The sequence below is a fragment of the Tyto alba genome, unplaced genomic scaffold (genome assembly GCF_018691265.1).
Source record: "Tyto alba isolate M040663 unplaced genomic scaffold, T.alba_DEE_v4.0 Super-Scaffold_22, whole genome shotgun sequence".
Taxonomy (NCBI): Eukaryota; Metazoa; Chordata; class Aves; order Strigiformes; family Tytonidae; genus Tyto; species Tyto alba.
In genome coordinates, this window is record NW_024881296.1 from 37,559,756 (window position 1) to 37,573,768 (window position 14,013).

General features: G+C 40.6%; 1 protein-coding gene across 2 annotated transcripts in view; it reads right to left on the reverse strand.

The window, feature by feature from the left end:
- The window catches only part of SLC35F1 (solute carrier family 35 member F1), a 250,545-nt gene that overhangs the window by 42,592 nt on the left and 193,940 nt on the right, over positions 1-14,013 (reverse strand). For both annotated transcript variants that reach the window (XM_042795882.1, XM_032992853.2), the window contains exon 3: positions 11,314-11,441. In XM_042795882.1, coding sequence (XP_042651816.1) covers positions 11,314-11,441 — 128 coding nt within the window. The remainder of the gene's footprint in view (positions 1-11,313; positions 11,442-14,013) is intronic.

Here is a 14,013-nt window from a genome sequence, read left to right on the forward strand (position 1 = left end):
GCTGTCCTCCTTCAGAGACCAAACACGAAAAGGGACAAGGTCTGAAAGAATTGCAACAAGCTCCTTCATCTGGATAGGGCAGCTGCTCTGTCTCTGAAGAGCCTGTAAAGCGTACAGCATGTAACACAGCTAACATTTAGTAACTAGCTGTCCTGGGTTGAGTGAGCGGTGGGGGTTTTGTGTAGCAGGAGAGGGGGCTACAGCAGTGCCCCCCTGTGAGAAGCTTCTCAAAGCTCCCCCAGCTCCAAGTCAGCCCAACCTCTGCACCAAGGCCAGGCCAATCAGTTGTGCCTCTGCGATAACGTATTTAAGAAGGAACCTGGGAGGAGGAGTTGGAGTTGTGAGGAGGAGTTGCGACATCTACATGAACACCGAGGTCAGTGGAGGAACGGAGGGAGGAAGGAGGGGGGAGGTGTGCCCAAGCAGAGACCCCCCTGTATCCTGTGGGGAGACGGCAGGGCGGCCCCCCCGCTTCCTTCTATGGAGGTCTATGGTAGAGAAGACACTGACATGCAGTCTGTGAGGGGCCCCACATGATTATTGTGGCTGCACACGAAGGAGGCTGGGATCCTGTGGGAAGAAGCAGCCCTCACTGTTGCAGTTCGGTGCTGGGAGGATTGCAGCATGCGGGGGTGTCCCACACTGGAGCAGCTCGGGAAGGGCTGCAGCTGTGAGAGGGACTCCAGTTGGAGAAACGTCATGGAGGACTGTCTCCTGTGAGAAGAGGACCATTCTGTAGCAGGGGGAAGAAGTTCCAGGAGTCGCCCTCCAAGATGGAAGAAGTGGCAGCCCTGACTGCACTCCACATCCCCTGCCCCTGTGCCACTGCGGGGAGGAAGTAGAGATATCAGGAGCAAAGCTGAGCCCGGGAAGAAGGGAGGGGTGGGGGAAGGTGTTTTCAAGATATGGTAATGCTTCTCACTGTCCTGCTCTGTTTGTTAGTGGTGGTAATGTCTGTAATAAATTTATGTTCCTTCTTTCTTCCCCTAATAATTCTGTCTTTTGCCCATGACTGTAAATGGGTGATTTATACCTCCCTGTCCTTATCTCGAATCTCAAGTCAGTGTTTATTTTCTCATTCTCAGCGCTGGGGAAGGAGGGGGGAGTAAGCAGCTGCATGGTGTTTAGTTGCTGTCTGAGCTCAAACCACAACACTTGCCTGTGCAAAAAGATGCACATACAAGACACCACATATACAAGAACAACTTCAGAAGTTGTGCTGCTGGAAGCAGTCAGCTCCTGGAGCAGTTAGGGGTGGTGGCAGGACATACACATTAAATCCTGGCATGTGGTGCAGGCAAGGTGGCACATAGCCACCTTCTGTCATTGGAAGGAGGGATGGGACCCACCTAGCCAGCACAAGCAGATGGTCACTGCTGCACGGATAATATACACTGTATATTTCCCATGAACTGTGGATCTCTGTGCTTTGCCAGCACAGCCCTAGTACGTACCAGAGAGGGAGGCTCACTCTTCAGTGTAACCTATGGCATGTGGACACAGCTCAACACCTCCCCTCTCAATCCACAGCTCATGTCATCATGCCTGTACATGCTGAACGTGTGTTCTTCATTAGCTGTGCTGGCACACAGTGCACCCATCATCTCTGCTGAAGATGGAGGGAAGGTGGTACCAAACAGCAGGGAAGTACTTACACCTTACACGGCTCACAGCTATCCCTGAAGGTGTGAATGCCTCTATCCCACTCCCTCCCAGTGCAGCATTGAACAGGTGAGCTTAACTCAGTTTTCTGATCTCATCACAGTTTTCTACTGCTTAAAGTGTAGCTACAAAGAAGATGGAGGCTCTCTCTTCACCAGGAGCCACATGGAGAAGACAAGGGACAATGGCTACAAGTTGCACTGGGAGAGGTTTCATCTCGATATAAGAAAGAAATTTTTTACACTGGTAACAATCAATCAGCGGAACAACCTCCCCAGGGATGCAGTAGAGTCCCCATCACCAGAGGTTTTCAAGATGAGATTGGACAGTGTGCTAAATAATCTCATCTAGGCTCCCTTGCCCACAATAGGTTGGACCAGATGATCCTTGAGGTCCCTTTCAAGCTGTGCTGTTCTATGAGTCTAACTTAACTGGTTGTTGGCATCAAAACAAGGTGGAGAAGAAGCTCACATGGGCAGGCACCTGTATCACCTTGGAGAAAGCAACCAAAATCTATCACCAATAAGAGGCACCTTTACCTGGTTCAGTGCACATGGCTTCCCTTCCAGACTGTCCTCCTGGAGTCACCAGTAACCGGTAGGTTATACCAACTCAATCAATTAACTTTGCACTGGAGAAGAGGAGAAGAGGCACTCTTACATGTGACTTAGAGCTGGATGTGAGTAAAACAGGACCAGCCAGAGGCACTGCAGTCTGCCATTGCCCTCCTCAGGCAAATACCTAAGATTTGAGCACCCTCTTCCCCATACATACACATACATGTACCACCTCAGAGATGACTGTGACCAAGACAGAGCAGAAAGCCTGATGTTAAGCTCAGACTTGTTTTAAGAAACCACTTATTAAGACAGACAGTAAGCATCTGCAAGCATCCTTCCAGTTCTTTTCTGTGCAAAGGTGAACCTCAACCATCACGGGACCAACTATTTGATTTTGCAAAATCAGGAGCTCCAGTCACTCAGCCAAACAGCATTTAAGAATAGATATAAGAATATGAAGATGTCACCTTTCAGCCACTAGTATTGTCTCTCAAGAGACACAGACTGACTCAGTGGATATTTTTAACCCCTAACATCTGGAACCCCTTGCCTACTTTTACACACAGGACACGTCACTGCATATTCATTGTGGGACTGGAGCTCTGACAAGGGCTGTTTTACTTACTCTGGGCTAAACAGACAAAAAGAACATTTTCTTGTGAATATGAGATATATTAGGCTGCCAGTGTGATTTTAATAGTCAGTTTTAAAAAGCATTTGTACCTGCAGCATGTGTACTTCAACATGCAAATTCCATCTAACAGTCTTTTAGAGGAAGATTTTAAAAATTCTTCTCATTCTATAAATATTTAAACATACCTGCGCTTTCAAATATGTGAAGATGTGTCTTTCAAGCACTAACCTGAAAGGATGCGTGAACAGAACCTGTCACAAATTATACCGACAGAAGCTGGAAAACCCCCCTTTGGGGTTGATATTCCAAGGTCTAATCCAAAAATTGCTGTTTGGAATAATGCAGCATCAAAAGATATAAACATTAAATGTAGGTAATGTTAACTGACATTATATAGTTCTTGAATTGTGCTTAGTTTATACCTATAATTGAACAATGGAGTAAACAGAAAGAAATCAGGTTATTACAATATAAGCAGTAAGACAACTTAATGTATATTGCTTAACCATTTTTTAGGTATTGCTTTACATTTCACTTCTCCAGGACTAAATTCACTCTGCCTTTCTTTCTTCCTCAGATAAACATGTCTAGTAGGAGAAAAAATGCACATATATTCTACAGACAAAAGATGTAAGATTACCTGATCTGCAACAGAGCTTTCTTGTTTATTTTTTTTTAATTTGTTATTAGTTATTTCAGCTATTAAGAAAAAACCCATTATATACAATTGTCCTTTTTCTGACTATAAAGCTTTTACAATAACAGATAAATTATGCTTAGCTTGAATTTCATTTATAGTACATAAAGGTCAGTTGTTTACCAGTGTTTCCCTAAGAAACATCTTCAATATTTTTCTTCTTTTTAATTGCTTATTCAAAAGGTACTGCCTATACCCTGTCATAATGTAAAATTAATGACTGACCTGATTTTTATCAATGTTCCTGTCAATCACAGAAGTTATCAGATCCCACTAAACTAAAAGAAAGCATATTTCCTGTTTTGCCATGTGAAGATAATAAACCTGACAGGATTATGTGGTGCAGACCACGTTTTTTGACTCTGCCGTGTTTGTCTGTGGTTTTCTTCAGTGACAGCTCTGAATTGGGCTGCTTTAGAAGACAGGATACAAAATTATATAATCTGTTGATATAGTGTCCTACAGAAACTCCTTTCTATTATAAAAATGTGCTGTTGTAGAGACTGAAGATTATTATTTGACTCTAAAAGATACCACACTGCATCGAAGTCTGTTGAAACGTACACAATGTTGAAATGTATTTCCTCCGATTACTTGTTTGTTAAATTACTTTGATTTTATTATACTTGTGATTCATAGACAAATACTCTCTTGCTAACAGTAAATATCCAGTCTCTGATCTCACAAATTCACCAGGTGTTTCCACACCTATAGCAAGAATGTACTGCTAGTCACTGGAAAGGAGCACAGGCAAGCTTTAGAAGCAAGGTCTGTAATACAGAGGGTGAACTGCTAATCTGCAACGATATCAAAAAGAAAAAAGCTGGCCAGCAAGCTCCCTATGGGAACAGCTGGGCTGAATCCCCCCTTTTAAACATTCATTGGATTTTTTTCCTGCCAGTTACAAGTCCTTTTTTTCACATTAGGGGCTTCTCATTAGCGCTGCCCTGCAGCAAATCATGAGGAGAATCAGCTGCACCCTCTACTCAGCCAACTCCCCAGAGCAGAGGGATCTGTAAAATCAGTGTTGCATCCATCCAACGTTCTATGGTCAAGTACATGTGATGGCTACTGAATTTCAGCAGGCTACCTGGTAAATTCAATACAACAGCAAGTGCTATATCCAGTAAGAGACACACCTTCTGACATTTGCTTTGTTTTTTCAAAGGAAGAAAGGGTTTGGTGCCCATTCGAGGGCTCTTTCTATTCCAATTTTCACACTACCTTCACAATACTACACACACTTGATTCAACTGTACAAAAGCAGCTGAGATGTGAACCCTCACAGAGCTGGCTGTTGGCTGCCAGGGGAACTGCGCGGCAATTACACTACCCTGCGACCTGGTTACTTCAAGCAACCAAAAAGGAGCATTGTTTTTGCCTTTCTTGTTTCTATTTGCTATCTCATCACAACTTAATCACTTTCTCGCCTGTTCTTTATACAATCATGGAATTAATTTGAAAACTATTAATTTTTCATTCAGCCAAAAGGTAGGGTACTACAGGTAGGAAGATTGGGGAAAGAAACAGTCAGTGATGTCATTTGTTTAAAAAAAATGTAAAAATCTTTCAGTTCCATGACATGGAAGAAACAAAAGCCAGAAGACTGCTCCCAGTCTGAAACATCTTTAAATCAGTATTTTGCCCACAAGACCTCTATTTTTTTTCCTGGGGCCACATGGCTGATGCCTCTGTAACTCTTCCCATGGGTTCCTTTAATCCATTCTTAGGATTTTCTCTTTTTCCCTGCAGACACAGAAACTCCCTCAAAACTTTCACTAGTGAAAGGCCTTCACCTACATCTGACTTGCATGCACCAACACCCGAGGCGAGGATTATCACAGCTCCAGCTTTCTGTGCACATTGAAGGAATTCAGCGACTTCTTGAAGTTACGTTAAACGAAAGGTGGTGGTCATATACAACCCACAGTTCCTCGCTCTCAAATCTCTACACATGGACACACTTTACTACCAACACCAGTAATCACATCTTGCTTCTTTTTTAAAAAAAAACCCTTTGGACACACCTCTTCATTCTCTCCTCTCCTTACATGCACTTCAGCTGTGCTTATGCAAGATCTGCTCAAATACCAGGAAGAGTTACAAACAAACTGATCACTGAAATGGCCTTTCCTTTAATTGCCTTCCTCCTCTCATCTTACATACCACTGTGGTAAAAAGATCATTCTAAGAGAGCAGAAAGCTCTGCCAGCAGTCATGTGTTTCTGCAGAAAAAAAAAAAAAAAAAGTTTTCTGTTTTGCTTGTCTCTAAGTAAGATGACTGGATATGGGCTTTGAAGACCATTTTCTCAAAGTTACTTATCAAAAACTTCTCCATGTCATCAGCTGCTGTAAACTATGCAGCGGATTAGATCCTGGCCTAGGAAAAACCATGGATGTCTCCTGCGGAAAGCCTCTGCTTTTGCATTTCACCTGCAAGACTATGCAAAATGGGCACAGAACGCCAAAATCTCTGCTGTTGTAATGGGCACAGCTCCACTGACTTTAATGAAATTTTACGTATTTATGTTAGTAAAAAGTTTGGCTCAGGGTGAATTTTGCCATTAGAGGCAGGAGCTCTGGATACTGAGAGCTCAGCTGACTCCAAAACCATGTACAGAGACTGATGATACTGCAGGGGCTGGTTTGAGAACCACAGGTATGTAACACAGTTAAAAGACAGAACAGCAACTTGAAGTGTGATAATAAATCAGATGCAAGGTACACCCCACAGACTCTCACGGTATAAATGTATGGTACGCAACACTTGTGCACAATGCTGATCTGCAAACCTTATTAACATTGCAGTATTCCCTCACTGCCCTGAGGCAAAACAGGAAAGTATGGTCAATCATGCATAGGATGGGGGGGAGGAAGGGAAGGAGTGGAATTTATCCCTGTTTTTGAGATATTTCATGTTAGTGGGCACTGGACGAGGTGGATTAACAACTTCAATATTGCACATCCCCTGCTCCTCACCTTCCAGATTCACTTCAAAATATCTCAAACCTTCTGCCTCATTGTACATTGAGTCCATAGGGAGCGCAAATAAAGCAAAGCCTATTGCCATCCAGCACTCCTGTAATAGCCACCTACTGCTGACTCCTTTCCTTTTCTGGTGGCAGTTGTTGAGGTATGAAAACTGCCAGAGGTAATTGGAAGTATGATGTACTGCTGAGCCTTGCAGTGATCTAAGAGTAGCTGAGAACATCAGCATTGTACTTTTATTGTCTGTCTCCTGGTGTCTATAAATCCCAGCTTTTACTACCTTTGTTTTCATCATGCCAATCAAAGGCTTGATTGCCCAAGGAATAAATTACCAGATAAATCACTATTTGGAAACATAGCTCTCTCTTTGACAGTGCCTTATTTTTTGTGACATTGTATGCATATTCTACAGTACCACTATGCAAGGCATTGGAGAAATAGTCCACATTTCTATGTGATGATATAACACAGAAAAAGGATAACATTACCTCTAGAGAGTGCAACAAACCAGTGTAATATACAGGTGGATAGAACAGTGTATTGCAGAAAGGAGAGCTAATTAATGTGGGGACAACAGGGGAGAAGGGAGAGGGCAGTCTGCCTCACAACGCAGCTTGGTATGATGAGAAAGCACTTATCTGGCAGCAGTGGTTAAAAATATTAGTATCATAACAGGCCTAAAGACATTATGGACTTGGTAGGATGTATGTGTGCTGTACACTGTAAATTCAGTACAGGGAAGCTGAAGTCAAAATGCAGTTTCAAACAAATATCTAGATCTAAATAACTGCACAAACGTCAGAATTTTTTAATTGCCTCTGTGGAGAACTAATCTTATCTGCTGTGTAAAAGGTGTCTCTAACAGTAGTTAAAACAAGCTTCTTGAATAGTTATTAAACTTTCCACCTACAGTCTACGCCACGGTTGTTGTAAAAAACAGTAGGATAAACATGGAAAGCATTACCACGGGTAGTCCTGAAAGTTAAGTGTATAGTTTTTTTAAAAAGTCCATGGGATCAAGTGCTAGTGTACACGGAAATGTTTAATGCACTTTCTCCACCTGCTACAGCCCTTCCGTGGGCTACTGTTTTAACAGCTATGGCTTTACAGGAAAGGTGTCTCTACATCTGCAATTTGGAAAGCACTCCAGGCTTCTGTAACCACGTGAGGCATGCTAAGATCGTATCAAATAAATTGAGTTCCTTGGGGTACTTTGATGTAGGAATACTTAGCTTTTGAATTTTAAAACGGAGGCAGGTATTTAGGCATCTTTTTGCATCAATACAGAAGCAGTCTGGGCATGCAAAGAACTAGAACTTAAAGCTACCAAAGCAGGAGCAACCTAAGATGCTCAAACAGACGTTTTCATGTCCCAGGACTGTGCTCTGAGCAGTAGGTTAGTACACATAGACCAGGGGTTGTTAGATGTCTATGACATTTTAGATATGTAGACAAACAGGTGTGAGTATTTTTGACTGTTCTATTAAATCTAGTTGCCCCTGAAATGCACTGCAGGTACCTAAAGGGTACCTTGGACTTTATCCTTAGCAATTAACCTATAGCTTGAAGTCTGAAACATAAGCAGTCCATTGGTTTGCAGTCTGACTTTTTTATGTTACCTAGTTTATAAGGACAGTCTTTTAGTTTTTGTTGTTTATTTGTTTTGTTTTGCTTTTTTTTTTTTTTTTTGTTGTTGTTGTTGTTGTTGTTTTTTAAAGCGAAAATTATGTGTTTCTAGGCTGTGCAGGACTTTGTTTTTGTCTTATGATGGAGCTGAGTGACACATTCTCAGACAGTAATTATAGAGTACATGAGATTTAGATAATCAGAAGCATGTCCAAAAGTAAAGGTTAGGTAGCATATTCATCTCTGATTTATGCCTGTGTGTCCTCATTCATGGTGGTTCTGAAGGCATCCAGTGAAAGATGTATAAGGAAGGTTTATCAGCAAATTCTGTTTTCCGAGACCAAAACCAAAAAGGAATTTTACAGGAAAGTATAGGAAAGACTTGGATGTGAAACAGTGGCAAAAAGCAGGGCACCATTTTCAGTCTTTTCCGGTAACCATGATGAGATAATATCAATTACAAAAAAAAAAAAAACAAAAAACAAACAGATGGAGTTTAAACTAGAAACTTTGACAGTCCTAAGAGTTTAAAGCTACTTGGCAAACAAAGCTGTTGAGTGCTTGGAGGTATTTTGTGAAAGCAGAACTGCAAATAAATTGCAATAAAAGTATATTTTTACAGTTAAATTTTGGCTTTTAGCTGGGAGCAGCTTAATATTTTTTGCCTCAAGGCACCACAGCCCAGTACACTCACAGGTTAGTTTTGTATGATGGAGCAGAAATATCATGTAGAAAAGAAGTATATGCTGTAAAACTGATTTCCTACTGAAATGGTCCATGTACAACCACTATAAAAATACTGCAAGATTTCTCATTTACTGAAGTGACCGTTTCAAAAACTCTTCTATTCTTCCCATCAAAAGAGCCATAGTGTAAAGTCTGTGGAGAATAAAATCCCCCGGAACAGATTCGAGGGGCCCAATTCTCAGTCATAGCTCCCACAGCCTTCAGGTGAAGCTGTGCTGTTTTATGGTAGGTAACAATGGTTTCTCAGGTGTCGATTTTGAAAGGATTTGAACATTTCTTTCTACGGGCCAGCTAGCATTTATGGCCTCACAGTAGTTCTCTTGCAGGATCAGGCCTTTCAGAAGATGCTCGAGAGAATGGTCCTGTTTGCTTCTTCAGAAATCAGATTCTAGGTCAAGCTTGCTTTTTTTCATCTTTTACTTTCCATTTCTTCAGTCTTCATTTCATACCATTATGCACTTTGACCAGTGCTGTTTCAGGCTGAATAATCCCCTGAGCTGCTTCTGTTCCGTCTTTAAATGAAACAGGGTGTTTGACAACGTTTCATAAAATGTGTCATTTAATTCAACATCTTAATGCATTACCTCGTATTTGTCCCATTCTCACCGTATCTTTGGGCTTGTCTACACTTAGAAGCTCATTCAAATTCAGGCATGAAGCGAATTTAAAAAGCAACAGGTATTCTCAGTCACTCTACATGTATTCAAGCAATCCAGAACAACTATGGGAAAGGAGACACCGCATTCATTCCACTCCTGGAAAAAAACTTGACAGCATTAGAGCTTCTAACTCTTCCTTCTTTCAAGCTACATGGGAAAGAGACCTGAACTCTGTTGTAATCTTTATGTGGAAGAGTTCTGAAATGGACATAACACCATCTGTGCCTATGACAGTTCTTCTGTTCCACCCTTCCTCTCTCTCTCTCAGTCTATAAAGAGACCAGGGCTCATTTCAGCTAACAAATTCCCTGCTGAGACACAGGCAATGTCCATGAACTCTTCTGCCTGGTTCCACCTTGCACTGTAGATTTTGATCTCTCACACTAATGGCCGTGCTCATTGCAGAAGAGCAGGAGGGTTTACATCTTCTGGAATTGGTGTTTCATGGGTCCAGTCAGACGAACCTCTGATATATGCTTGCTGGTGGCTGTGGGAGATGGAATTTAATGACCTGGATCGTCTTGCTCAGTCTGCTATTCCTACTTGCTATGAGTGAACACGCAAAACAAGCAATTCAGCTTCTGCTTTTCTCTTTGAGTCTTTCAGTAGCTATAAAATCAGACAGTATGAGGTTTACGTGGATTTATGCTTTACTCTATACAGAGATTTGGAAAAGTGTTAAAAGCAATATTACGTTGTCTGGGCATGTTTCAAAGAATTCTCAAACCCAGATTCTGATGGCAGAGGCATTTGTGAATATTTAGTATAAACCTCACATTGAGATTCCTTGAACTGATAGCTTCCTTCTATTTTTGCTTTTTAATCAGCTAAACAAACACAGTATTTTCCAATATCACTTTTCAGCTATGGAAGAGATATATTCCTAATTAGCTTTGGTTCTGCAGAACGTTAACTGGTGCTCCTCTGTTTTACTGGCTCTAATGCAAACTTCAAGCAAATAAGGTGTGAAATACACGGAACGCTATCTAGTGTTGCCCAGTTACTTAGAGATAATGTAAAAAGGGAGCAGGTTTGTTTTAGAACCAGTAGCAATGCAGTATGCAATGACTTCTCAAGACAGACAATTTCCAGTCTCTTAAAAAGGCTTCTGTTATTCACTTCTTCACTTAAATGGCAAGGAGCCTGAGACCTTTGTGTTCTTATTTAAAATATACAGGTTAGATCTTTGGAGAAACCACTACCCTAGCTTTTGTTCATTGCATGTATATTTTTTTTAAGGGAAAGTATACTTTCTGATAGCTGCAGTTAAGCTGTTATATAACATAACACATCTAACTGCTTGTATTAAAGTATTACTTCTTCATCACAACAACATTCATTTTACTTAATGACAATGTTTGCACGCAGATCTAATTACGGAATCCTAAAAGAAGTGCTTGTATTTTTTCCAAGTACAATATAAAGTGAGAAAAAAATTTCAGTCCATCCAAAAACACTTCCTTAAAGGTCAAAATTAAATAATTATGTAAAAAAATGTGATTAAGAATGGTTTAGTACAGAAAAATAAAATTAAATTCAGTATGTTTTTGTACAGTTTGGAAAATACCAAGTAATAATTATAGTCCAATATGAAAAAATGTGTCTTATGAGATCCCATTAGAAAGTACACAGAAGACACAGACAGGAGCTATCAGTGCACTGAAGTCAATGGATGCTGCACCATTGACCACAGTGACCTGATTACCTTACCTCAAAAGGGAAAATCCTTTGAGTCCTTACCTGTACACTAGTAAGAGTGGTGTATTGATAAGCTTTGACTACCAGGTAATTGGCTTCTATATCTATTATCCCCAGGATCATGTACTTCCACCATCTCCTTTTCAAAATTGCCAGCAAGTTTTCTTCTCCTGTGGTAATAAACAACAAGAATAATTACATAAAAGAGTTAGGTTTACATGCGCAAACTACCTGCCTGTCAAGAGAAATTTTCTGGACTATCTCTTGTATTTATGATATGCAGTTGAAAAGCACCATATATAACTAGGTACTGCAAGAAGGTGAAAACTAATACACCCTATTTGTCTTGCAGATATTAAAACAGCCAGCTTGGTGAAGTAGTGTGTGAGGGTCAGATTGTCACTTCACTTAAGATGTAAACAATGCCATGAAAAACCAATGCAGCTTGGGCAGGCTGTAAATGTGTTCCTAGTTTTACTTTTATATATACACATATAAAATGCTAAAGAATAGAGAAGTTTATTACATACATTTCTACTTTCCATACATGCTGATAAATGTTGTATCACACACGATGCAAGAGGGTTTGTGCCACTGTGGGAGATCACCTGTATTTGCAAATATGACGGAATATTAGAGCAGTAGAGTAACCTTTGGGCAGATTACAGATCCTGTTCCAAGGATGGTTATTAGAATTCCAGAGATTCGAAATATCAGGCTTGTTTAGAGAAAGGCTGCACAGAGACAAGTTTTGCGTGACAGGTTGCTCTGCTCCCAGGATCGATTTCTGGGGTAGGCAGGTTCGCTGCCTTCTACGGGAGCCCTGTCAATCACCCAGGACTTAATTTCCACTGCGTGAAGATTGACAGTATAATACGGCCTGCGGATCAAACCCACAACTTTCAAAAGGTCAAAGCATTCCTCATGCTAGGCTAACGGATTATTATTGTTCTTCATTCAAAAGGAACCAGCTCATTAGTGAGGGTGGGCAAACCTGTTACTTATTTGCATTACAGTAAGCTCCAGACATGATGGGACCCCACTGTGAAAGGGGCTGGACATACCAGCTGCGACTGAACACGGTATGACTGGAGGTCTTCAAGAGTGTAGCATAAACAGGGATCTAAGTAGGGTTGATCTGTACCGCCAAAGTAACATAAATGAAATTTGAACTGTCTTGAAAGTTTAAACAAAAAAAAAAAAACAAAACAAAAAAACAACAAAACCAAAACAACACTAATCTCAGATTTGTTTGTGTTGCTGTAGCCTAAGTGCCTGTGATCATCAAAATGAGTGGCTGAAAACACAGAAGAAAAAAGGCATTATTGTCTGTTGCCACCAAAATTCACTCAGGCTTCCCAGTTCTCCCTCATCATTCGCCTTCGTTGCAAGTGTGTTTGCTCTCTGGTTCAAATAGATTCAGTGGTATATAGGCTGCCATATCTTCAGAAACGGCAGGCTCTCTATAGCACAGGAGTATCTCGGATCTTGTAAGATGCAATCACATAAAAATGGGTAATTACTTCAGAAGTTGATTCAGAAATCTTAGATGTTAAATCTTGGCCCCACTGAGTGACCTGAATGGGTATTTACCTGAACAAAGCATCTGAATCATTTGACGTTTGTTCATTAACAGATGCTCACACATGCACCCTAATTATTTGTTAGAGTGATAATAACACTGAGTGCAAAACTTTAAAGGCTAAAAAGCTTTCTTTCCTTCTATTTTTCTCTCTCTTTCTCTTAGTAAGCAGTGGAGAAATAGCAGAAACTAGGTGGTGAGTAGCCTAATTATTTAAGATGCTAAATAAGGAGTCAGACCATTCAACCATACCACTTTCCTGGTACCACCAACTCACATGAGAACTTACAAAAAAAAAAAAATCCCACCCTTCAGACATGAATTATGACTACATTTATGTATTTGTTATGAAGATCTGAGCATACAGAAAGAAGAATATTCTAGATCTTATCTTTTAATGCGTTTAAGGAGGTATTTTCAAAAAAGCATTTGAGACTAGATGTCCTAATTTCTACTAAAATCAGTGTAAAACATACAGATAGGTTCTTTCCAAGTACTAAAACTGTATCTCTGATTTTTACACTGCCCACATATACCTGTGAAACACCATCTGGAAAACATTGATGCAATGGAATGGCATGGTTAACATTTCATAGTGATTCTTCATTTTAATTGTAAAGAGAAAATTTAAAAAGCAAAGACATCAAACTGCAGTCTCTATTCAAACAGTGAAGATCCCACCTGAATCTGGTTTTGTTACAGTAGGACCTTGGTGGTACATAGAAAGCAGAAAGAAGCAGCAGGCTTAAGAACTTCACTGGCATTAGGTTGCCTGAGCAAGGGCTGTGGACACACCTCAAGGACTCCTTTGGTGTCTTTGGTTTGCCAGTGCTTTCTTCCTCCACCTTCAATTTCCAGATTTGCTCATATGTGGCCAAATAAGGTAGCTTTAAAAACGAATGCATGGCCATGACTTCCGGATAATAGCTAAAGTCTGAGTTTCCAGACATGGAAATTAAATCTTCTACAATTTGAACTGATATACAGAGTTCTCTCATTTGCTTTCTCAATCCTCTCTTTGCTAATGACAGAAATAAGAAAAATATTTGGCAAGTGATATTTTATCTTTGATATACAGCTCTGAGATATTCCAAACTGCAAAAGATCAGCTTCAGCTGAGAAGGCTGGGAAGAGCAAAAAGCAATGCCAAAATGAATTTA